Source organism: Clytia hemisphaerica, unplaced genomic scaffold (genome assembly GCF_902728285.1).
Source record: "Clytia hemisphaerica strain Z4C2 unplaced genomic scaffold, Clytia hemisphaerica genome assembly, whole genome shotgun sequence".
Taxonomy (NCBI): Eukaryota; Metazoa; Cnidaria; class Hydrozoa; order Leptothecata; family Clytiidae; genus Clytia; species Clytia hemisphaerica.
The window spans coordinates 1,491,645-1,502,615 of record NW_027103512.1 but is presented as its reverse complement, the minus strand read 5'-3'; the positions used below and the strand labels follow the sequence as shown (position 1 = coordinate 1,502,615).

At 35.8% G+C, this 10,971-nt stretch overlaps 1 protein-coding gene across 2 annotated transcripts in view; it reads right to left on the bottom strand.

The window, feature by feature from the left end:
• Positions 1 to 39: 39 nt before the first annotated feature.
• LOC136799299 (intersectin-1-like) overlaps positions 40 to 10,971 on the bottom strand; it is a 34,742-nt gene continuing 23,810 nt past the window's right edge. For both annotated transcript variants that reach the window (XM_067056004.1, XM_067056005.1), the window contains exons 32-40: positions 7,112 to 7,183; positions 6,342 to 6,476; positions 5,648 to 5,696; positions 5,234 to 5,306; positions 3,620 to 3,702; positions 3,377 to 3,460; positions 2,960 to 3,054; positions 1,858 to 1,936; positions 40 to 1,367 (exon numbers count right to left, since the gene is read on the bottom strand). In XM_067056004.1, the coding sequence (XP_066912105.1) occupies positions 1,228 to 1,367; positions 1,858 to 1,936; positions 2,960 to 3,054; positions 3,377 to 3,460; positions 3,620 to 3,702; positions 5,234 to 5,306; positions 5,648 to 5,696; positions 6,342 to 6,476; positions 7,112 to 7,183 (810 nt within the window). In that variant the 3' untranslated portion in view covers positions 40 to 1,227. The remainder of the gene's footprint in view (positions 1,368 to 1,857; positions 1,937 to 2,959; positions 3,055 to 3,376; positions 3,461 to 3,619; positions 3,703 to 5,233; positions 5,307 to 5,647; positions 5,697 to 6,341; positions 6,477 to 7,111; positions 7,184 to 10,971) is intronic.

The window sequence follows — 10,971 nt, the reverse complement described above, 5'->3', positions numbered from 1 at the left end:
TGATGAAAGAAGTGTCAGATGAAAAATAAGAAAATCCGGTAAAAAATTAAGTAATTGCTTTTTTTTCCCGGACGGTATTAACATAAAAATATTTAAGTTTATATAATATAACGTGTACAATAAATACCTTAAGGGAACTAATTTTTGCAGGAACTAAATTTTGCGGTTTTTGCGGATTTAGGCCCAAACCGTAAAATTAAGTTCCGCAAAATTTTTCAAATGCGAAAAACAAAGGTCGAATAATTCACAGTACGGCTCTAATTTTCTTTCAAGTGAGAAATCCGCAAAATTAAGTTCCCGCAAATATTAAATATTTAATCTTGAACTGCGAACCGCAAAAATTAGTTCCCGCAAAAAATAGTTCCTTTAAGGTATAAGATATAAAAGTATTTCCTGAGTTTTGTTATGCTAAAAAATAGAAAAGAAGTTGAGATATTTTTTAAGACCTTTTTTTGCTTTAAGAGTTTATATATATTTTTTGCATCTCAACATAGGATTCTTCTGTTTGAGAGCTGACGAATTAAGTCACGAGCCATTTGAAATTATCTGGTTTTAATTTTGTTAATTATTAAGAATTTGTTAGAATTTAGATTTGTAATATAAAAAAACATTATTTTGTAAAATCTTTTGATATTAAGACTTCTGCACCCTACACCCAAGTAAGCTACGTTTCTTTTTGCTTCATGCTTCATTTCTAAGAGGAGATCTTAGCAGGGAGATATATTTTGAATAAGAATTTGGTTAATTTTGGACCACAATTGACTGAACAAAACATTGAAATAAAAATGAAAATATTGAGATGTATATTACCTAAACTACAGAATAAAAATATTGTTCTTTTTAGCTACTATTACGCCCTAAAAATCGCCCGTAGAAAATGGTTGATCGCTTTTACTTTTACATTCCTTTACACAATACATTCTTCGATGACAATGAATATATAAAAACTGTTCCTTAATTTCTAAAATAATACCTTTTTCAATGACCTTATAATCCACGAAATGCCGAATAAAGCTTTCCTAATGAGCGTTCCACCGATTACCTTTTACGAAATTACGAAATCTTTCAATTCGTGTTAATAAAATGACTAGTAATATTCGTGTAATAAGGTAATACAAAACATAGCTTTTAAATTAGGCTGAAGGTTTCAGACCTACGACGTAATCTACAGGCTAATAAAAAATATAGATTCTAAAATAAGCCAACCCCTTTTTCTAACAGTGACTGTTATAGCATTTTGATGTTTTGTAATTCTAACGTTACAACCAATTCTCCTGTGCTGACTTCGTGTAGTAAAAGACGTTTTGTGATTGGTCCAGAATGCTTCATAATTGATGCTATACTGACCTCAGTGCGACCAAGGAAATCTTAAACAAAAAGAAGACAAACTTTTATGGACCTACCTGGCTACTGTAATCAACAGAAAACCTTAAATTCAAAATAAAAAAGAATAAAAAATGTCCGAACATGGGGTTTGGAGGATATAGTGTCCGGGGGTTAGTGAAAAATCTATAAAATTTGCCTTGTCCGGGGGGGGGGGGTAAATTTACTCTTTTTGAGGGTAATTCTGAATGCCCAAGGGGTCAACTGATGCTTGTTCAGGAGGTTAGACCTGCTGTCTGGAAAAACCCAATGAGGAAATACCGAAAAACCACTGTTTTGTGGACATTTCCGAATCTAGACACTGGAAAAATTGTTTTTCTCCTTAAAGACTATTACGGCGGTTTTGCGTTCAGACTGACGACCATCCTAGACCTGTTCCTATTTTACCATCTAGATGCACACTTTGGGCTTTCAGTGGGAACACCAGGAATCTTCCAGATTATTTTTCAATAAGAGGACAAGACAAGAACATACCATTAGGCGAGAAGAAATCACGATCGAAAACGGTGATACATAAAACGTCTTTATCCAAATCTTTAATGTTGAATACCATCTGAAAAGTGGGAACATAAAAACGAATTATTCACATGGCATTCACATCATACCGGAAAGAGTATGGTTATTAGTTACACCCCTGTGTCACAGACCCGCAGGGAAATTTGCCCGAAATTTCGTCTCTGGTGGAAAAACTGCCCTACAATCTCAGCTCCACTAAGAATCGACTTTGATTTCATCCCCACTAAATTAGTGGAATGGCTTAGCTCAAATAAACATGCCAATACTGAAAATTTCCCTGTATATTATCTAAGACCACGTTCACGCGTGGCGGTTCCGTGAAGCCATTCTATTGGTTAAACTCAAGATTTACGTCAATTTTAACCAATAGAATGGCTTTATTCCGTTTCGGTACGAAACGGTACAATTGATGATTGTATCAACATGAAACTTAAGGTACTGTGAAGCAAGCAAGCTGTATTTTGTTTCTGAAAAATTGCATCACGCTCCTTCAAATTTAAGGAAAATCTTATTTTCCCGGAGAATAAACTTTCACGAGTCAGCTTTTTGCAAAGTTTTTTGTGAAATTAATCGAAAAAGTTTGGAAAGTTTGGAAAGCATGAAAAAATTGACCCAGTTTATTTCTGCCGTGATCAATGGGCTGTTCCATTAAAAACAATACAGGGGGGGGGGGTGGAAGAACCTTTTCAAGCCAAAAAAAATCATCAATAATCACCCCCTGGAAAGTGGCAAAATTGGCAAAATTACCCTTGGAAAAATTCGTTTCATATCTTTAAGTGAGGGTGGACGAACTAAAATTAGTCTTTTACCCCATGGGAATTTTAGAATAACTTTTTAACCCCTTGGAAAATGAAAAAACACCCCCTGGAAATCTTTCCCGGGTTACACTCTGGAAATATTCGACCACCCCCCTGTATGGATATAAAATGGAATGGCCGAATGGGCGAAGTGATCAATACTTCTTTAGTCAAAGTGTAACTTCTGTGATTAGCATGTATCATTAATTTCTAAATACACAGCTTTGAGGAAAATGTATGAACATCCTAATTATTAAACTTACAGTAGAATTCCATTTGGGGTTGAGATCTTTGGGAATAACTTTTGTTCTATGTTCTTGAGATCCCATACTCACTTCACAGTAAGGGTCGCTTGTTCCTAGAAAAAAAGAAATTCAAGATCAATGAAATACATTGAAATTAAAAAAGACTTTTAGCTTGCAGTGTGGCGACTAGTTATTGCTTGTTTAGACGCCCCTAGATCTAATTTTATAACTATAGTATTGAGTTTCTTTGAAGGCCCCAAAGCTTCCAAAGGGTAGAACCGAATTTATACGAAAATTAAAATATCTTTTGATGAGTTTTGTGGATTTTACTTTGCATAAAATCTGTTCCAATTTTCTCAGGACACACTGTAGAAAATCTCTTATACTATAATAGCGGATATATAACAAGGTCAGTGTTGAGAACACAACGCTTACCGTTAGGGTCAGAGGGTTGAAGGTCGGCACCTTCAATGATGGTCACAACTAATCGTCCAACTTCGTTGTCACCCAGTGAGCGTGCTAAGGGAAGAAGCAAGGAAAAGGTGAATTTTGTTTCGCTGGTGCAAAGCTATTCTTAGAAGCATTATTTTTATGCTAATCGCAGGGCTCAAATTGACAACATTTTAAGAATACCTATAGATATATAACTTAATTGCACTTAAAAAAACCAGTACCTACCTCTAGTGGCTCGATTCCGTTTATCTCGTTCAGTTTCGATGAATTGTTGCGAAGCTTGTTGTATATTTGTCACCCAAGAATTCCTTTGAAAAAAGACAAAACGAAGAAAATATTACTCTCATAATCAACAAATTGGAATTTGAAAGGTGCCATTTTTCCTGGAATTGGTGTGACCCCCTAAGTGGTGTCATTTAGGGCCAGGGCAAACCAGTCCAACTTTTCATCCAACATGATTTTCCAATGTTGGATGAAATGTGTGATGGTAAAATTTGCGTTGGATGAAGCGAAAATAAAGGCCGGGGCAAACCGATCCAACATTTCATCCGACATGACTTGGAAAAAAATGAAAATTCAAAAAATAAAGAAAAAAGTACCACCAAACCAATCCAACACGAAAAATTACACAATTCAATGAGAGAGCTTCTTTGATCTCGCCGCAAATATTGGATGCAATGTTTGATGGCGATCAAACTTCATCTAACACCGTCCAACACGATTTATTTCTTCTTTTTTCTTCTTTTTCATTTTTTTCCAAAAATTTGAATTGATGCAAACCGGTCCAACATTTCATCCAACATCAGAAAAAAGGCATGTTGGATGAAATGTTGGATCGGTTTGCCCTGGCCTTTAGACTCTCATTAGAATCTCAAACTTTTCAATAGTAATGAACTGTCGAACGTGCTAACCGCACTGGCTCAACTTCATTATCTTTGAAATCATTCGTAGGCCCAATTGTAGGGTATATGACTAAACATATTTTGTCGGACACGCTGAACACGGCAAGTACGAACTTCGAGGGTATATGACTAAACATTGTTTAGTGGGCATGTCAGACAACCACGTTTCTACGTCTGTTTCAAGGAGAGTATGATAGTAATGGTTTGATGTATAGAGAACGATGAGCACGACAAGCACGCATTTTTAAGGTGTCTTAAATCTATATAGTATATATTGATATCATCCAATCAGATTTCAGCTTTATAATGTTCACCACTCAGCACAGCTCAACTGAAGTTTAGAATAGACCTTTTCATAAATTACGTCACGAACATCACTTGCCTCTTATTCAAACAATTACCATGGTGATTATGTCCCTTGAGATATTAAATGCTTTTTTATAGATAGAAAGTAGTTTTAATAAAATCAACTGGGAATTAATCACCATGGTAATAATTTCAAAACGAGGCAAGTGATGTTGTGACGTAATTAATGAAAAGGTCTATTCATTACTATTGGAAAGTTTCCCAAGGATATGTCTCCGAAAAATCGAAACACTTGACGAAATATTTATTCGAATTGTTGAATGTTCATCTCCATCCCCGTTGAAAACCTGGTCAATTCTGGAAATCGTTAAAGATTTTATTTTTACTTAAGTTTTCCCGTTTCATATCAGGAAAGTGTCTGCCTATTGTTATATTATGCTGATATAAGCAAAAATATGTTTTTCTTTTCCTCTTTATTACTAATCTTGCTCCACATCCGTGTCAATCCAATGTGAAAAAGCTTGTGAATTAAAATTGATGAGTAAGCAAACTCTTATTTAAAAACAAAACCTTTAAATCCCCAATCTTCCAAAAGTTTAACATCTTGATACAGGGTATATATACCCCTTACCTGTCATTTTTACTTTCTGCGCGAAAGGAAATCACGCGGTCGATATGCGATAAGTGGAATAACGTTTCGTTTACTTAAAATAAAATAGAATAGAAAATTTATTTATATAGTTTTTTTCACAGGAATATACCTATAAATAATCAAAGTGCTCTGAATCATCTTTTCAACGGTATATTATATGTTAGAATTGAAAAAATTCATTGAAAAATGGCAAGCAAAAAGAAGATCAGTGCACCCTTTAAGCAAATTGACTTTAAGACTTAATTGACAGGTTCATTATGTATTCCCAAAAGAACTCTATTAATTTTGATACAAAACGACCGCACCCACAAACATTAATTTTGGCAACAATACTTTAAAAAGAGACCCGAATTTTATTTTACGCATTTCGGAGAATATGTATTAATTTCATACCTTCAGCATCTTGGGGTCGTTTTACGATCACTTCGTTCAAAAATATAGGCTGTGAAAAAATTGAAAGAAGAATAAATCTTATTTCATTACTTAAAGCTTCGTGTGAATTTCTTTATGGGGAGATGTTTTCATCGAATTTAAAAAAATTTTGAACTTGAAAAACTAAGGCCACATGACAAGTTTTTACAGGCGGCTACAATGCAACTTATATCACGTTTCAAACACGTGAGATATTGTAAAATATTGCACGAAAAAGTTTTGTTACATCGCCCTGTATATCGCAATAAAAATATTATAAAACTAATTTTAATTGTCTATTTGTAATATTTCCTTCCAATTTATTCGTCATTGGAAGTCTTTTAAATAGCTACACTATAAAAACTTCCAGGGGAATCAATGCAGCAATCAAATTGCAGCAAAAATCTTATTGGCGTAGACTCAGCTTTGAATCTAAATTTGATTTAAACTCGGCAAACAAATTTGTGTACGATGTAGAATAAATTTCAAAAAGTTAAAAAATTACTACTATTTGTACCCCTTGAAATTGGAAAATTTATAGATGTTAGAACTTAACCAGCAAGCTATCTAACCTCCAGCTATCAAACAGTAGTTAGTAGCAACAGTTTCTCATCAAAATAAAGAGGGTCCTTGTAGTCATTTCTGCCAGACTATTACTGAATTTTTTTGTACATACCTTTTTATATATGGAGAGTTTGATGTCACAATCAGGATGGAAGATACCAAGAGGAAGTTTGGAAGGTGTGTGAACTTTACATAAGAGTAAAAAATCGTTGAAAAGAAATGCTTTCAACTCCTTGTTGCTTTTGTGCTGAAGAAAACGAAAAATGGATGATTATTATAACAATAAAGTTTTATTATAAATAGATAGATTGGAGCGGTGGCCGAATGTTCTAAGACGGAGACACATAAACCAAGGAGTGTCCCTCGATATTCGACCAGTCTATAAATAGTCTAGCAGGCTGATCATGGACCCCGTGAAAATAGTGGAAATACTGTCTAAAAGTCATTATTTACAGGGCTAAATATCAACTCTATTTTGAAAAAGGCCAGTGTTTTTCCTGACTACGTTATATGTTCTACACTCTCGCATAGACGGAGAAAATTGGTTTCACTTGTGAAGATATCAACTCGATCATAGTCAATCTATATGAGTTCGTTTTGAAGCATAGTATGGGACCTTGTGAAACCCGAATCCCCCCAAAAGATTTTATTCGCACAGTCAGAGTACCCGAGGGACAAAACGTATACTCGAACTACAGAAGTTTAAAATGTCTGATATATAAATGGTTTATTTATGATACCAAACCTTCTATTTTAAGCAGTTATGTCGATTAATAGTGGAAGTTCGATTGCCTGAATAAGATTTCGTCACTTTTCGCAAACTAAGTTTCCCCTTTCAATCAAGAAAATAGGGACATCTTTGAAATGGAAATAAATAAATACCTTGTGTAGATTACCATGATACATATATTTTCGTTGTCCCAAACAATTTGTGGACGAATTGAATGCTAACCTCTAAAACATTGATAAAGAAAATCGATTTATCAGAATAAAGTTTGTGATAACCATTTTAAAGATAGAAAGATGCGAGCCCTCCGTTCAGGAGATGGGCCCTACTCCCGATGGAGTTGGAATCACGGCGCTGACACTCGAACGACACTGACAGAGCGAGTTAAGAATACTTTGAGCTTACAAGTTTAGCTGGTCCAGCGGCGGATCTGAGGGGGTTCAAATGGTTCAGCTGAACCACCCCAACCCTTTTAGTACATAAAAAAAACAAAGACCCTTTCTTCAAGTGAAATCTAGTTTTCTGATCGGAACTGATTTTTCTTTTTGGTCATATCTCGATATTATTTTACCAGGGGTTGTATGCATGTGGCATACACCACGTTTCCGTGGTGTGCGCGACAAACTTAGCTTTCTCCGCGCTAAAAAATCTTTAGGTTATGTGTGTACGACGTAGCTAGCTTTCCCACGCTGTAAAAAATCTTTGTTATGACTTTTTTTTGCGGGATTAATATCTAGCTGTGTTCTGTGCTAGGAAAATCTTTGATTTTGAACCTGGTTCAGAAAATGCATCTAGTGAAATGGCAAATTTGAGGTGGTTCAAGAAAATTTCTCGAAAATACGAGACCGACCGTTTTGAGCGTAAAAGATTCTCCTACAAAAATAACTTTCAGTCGCATGTCGTCGCCGGCAAAATATTGAAATGATTTGAAGGGTAGCCATTCGTACGGCAAACGACCTCACTTCTTTGCAAGCGTTCAATGCTGTGTTTTAAAGAAAGGAATTGAAGTCCTGAAAAGTGGTAATAATAATCAGGCAATTACTTATCTTTTTGAGGACATTTTTGGTTCAATTTAATCAGTAAATTTGAAATCACACAACAATATCAATCAATGTATGATGATTTTGACAAAGACTCTGTGTGATGGAATTTTCATCTGCTTTTGTTTGATGTGGAGTGGTGAAGAGTGACAAAAGAAAAAGACTTTCATTCTGAGGAAACATTTTTGTTTTGCTTTATCTTTAGAAGAAAAGCATTCATACCAACAAAAACAAAACTTAAATCAATTTTGCTTGATAAATGAAGTTTGGAATTTATTTATGGGAAAGGACTTATTTGTGAATATTTGGTGGAAGTTTATTGTGTCTTGAATATAATCATGAATTTACATTTGGATCTTCTCCCATCATCGGGCATCGGGAATATCACGGGGAAAAATCTACCTAGCTACATATGGATCACGAGATTTGCGATTGGCTACGTTTCGAGAGATTCTTCTCCCATCATTGGAAATTGATGAGTTTCACATTGCTACGTTTCGAGAGATTCTTCTCCCATCATTGGACATTGATGAATTTCACATGGAAAAAAAGCTAGCTAGCTTTATTTTTGAAAACTATTATAGAAAAACAAAACAAAATTTTTTTATAACAGAGACTGGAAGAAAGGTTAGGGAACAACATTTTAGCAATTTGATTGAATTTGGTTGAAGAACGAAATTTCTGGAAAGGTGGACCTTCATGCATGCTTCAAGATAATGTAAAGCGAGGAAGTATTTTTGGTTTTGTCATGTCATAATAAGAGAGAGTTCATATCACTTTATACTTGCAAAACAAAACTAAGATTACTTTTACGTGATCATATGAAAATATGGTGTACTTTTATACAAAAAGAGACATTGGTGACCTCTGAAAAAAATTACCCTCTTGTGCTTTCGTAGGTGGATATTTTGCAATTTTTTGGAAAAAATCACCCAATTAGCATTTTGTAATGACCTCTATCTAATTTATCAAATTTTCCTGATAAAGTGCCAAACCTTCTTTTCCCTTGAGTTTTTTGGGAAAATCACCCCAAAATCATGAAATGATATATAACAACAATCTCTACCAAAAGAATTATAAACAACACTCCATACAATTGTGAAAGTTGAAAAAGTGCTTTCCTACAGATTGTTGATGATTACTGTTAGTACCTTTAATAATGCTTAAAAACATCAAACTTTTTACTTTCAGAAAAGAGATTTTTGAACCCCCTCAGAAAAATCCCAGATCCGCCTCTGTGGTCCTTCAGTCAATGGACGTGAAATTCTATCCAGTTTACAATTACGATAAGACTCGAAGAGCCTTTTTAGTTTAAGAAAAGTTGGTAAAAACGTTCGTCAACCAAGGGACCTAAAGTGTCGATATTCCCACGTAGATAGACGCGCCCATCGATTGAAGGAAGTCCCTGCCCTCGAAGGGCATACAGGAAAACTGGGAGCCGGGAGGCGGGAGGCTGAACCGGGAGCCGGGAGTCGGGAGGCAGAAATCGAAAGTGGGAGGCGGGAGGCGGGAGGCGGGAGGCTGAAAACGAAAGTGGGAGGCGGGAGGCTGAAATTGAAAGTGGGAGGCGGGAGGCTGAAATTGAAAGTGGGAGGCGGGAGGCTGAAAACGAAAGTGGGAGGCGGGAGGCTGAAAACGAAAGTGGGAGGCGGGAGGCTGAAATTGAAAGTGGGAGGCGGGAGGCTGAAGACGAAAGTGGGAGGCGGGAGGCTGAAGACGAAAGTGGGAGGCGGGAGGCTGAAAACGAAAGTGGGAGGCGGGAGGCTGTAATTGAATGTGGGAGGCGGAAAACGAATAGACGAAAGGCCGAAAGCGAGAACTAAGTTGCAAAGATAAAGAAAATCTTGTGAAGATAAACAAAGACAACGAGTTTAAAAAGCACTGTCACGAGTTCCGTATCGTTTGGTAGTATACGCTTTTTCAATTATAATAAGGAACCTTATGGAGCCTGGAGTATGTAATTGATCTAAACAGTTAGCCTAGCCCATGAGGTCAGTTCACCCGTATATGCAGTAGTGTTTTTTATAAGGATTTTTAAATTGCGAAGTTTTGTATTGGCTCGATAGTACATTGCTAGCGTGCCGTACTCAGAATCAATGACAAGAGACTTTGGTAGTAGTTCGAACCAGGGTCAAATTTTCAGTTTTGAAAAAAAATTCTAAGTCGCAAGGCGTTCCAAGCATTACGCAATTACATTACGTCATTTTTTATTACTTTTTATGGTAATAAAAACCATTTGCTTTCGCATTTTACATTCGTCTAATTAGCTCAGTCGGTAGAGCAACAGCTTCAAAGGCAGATGGTCCAGGGTTCGATTCCCCCATGTGTATTTTTTTTCTTTTCTAAACGCATCTATCCACAGGCATCAAAAATATTTCAGACCTAATCAAAAACATTGATTTTTCAAGCACTCCCTGGCTTTATAACGGTCCTCAAGTCTTGAGGTACAGACCATAATTTTCTGAGCTTGAAAACGCCTTCAAAAAGATAAAAACAGAATGTCAAACAGTATACTAGGTACTAGGTTTGCGAGGTGACAGGTATGTCCAAAGCAAAAATCGAAAATCGCCCCTTTGAGAGACAAAATTTTGATGATTTTGGGACCCTTTGAGAGACTTTTTCCTAAATTTAGTTTAAAAGTCTGTACTAGACAAGGTCCTCCGCCTACTTTGAAATGTTAAAAATTGGTTGGCTAGTCAGACAGGCTAATAACATTTTTTCTGAAACAAATATTCTTTTGACACTTTTTGTCGGACAAAATCGGTTTCGGAAAAACTGGAGCAAGCTTCTATTGCCTATCGGAATTTTTAGCTGTTGGACTAGAACATGACGGATGCATGACTTTTTGAAGACTCCCCCCAGTTTGTGAAATCATCATTCTGACCAGTCTTCCAAAAGAAAAATAAATAAAATCTGTATTTTCAATTAAATAAGACAGGATATGAATTATTGCATAGGAAATTGATTTTCTGTGT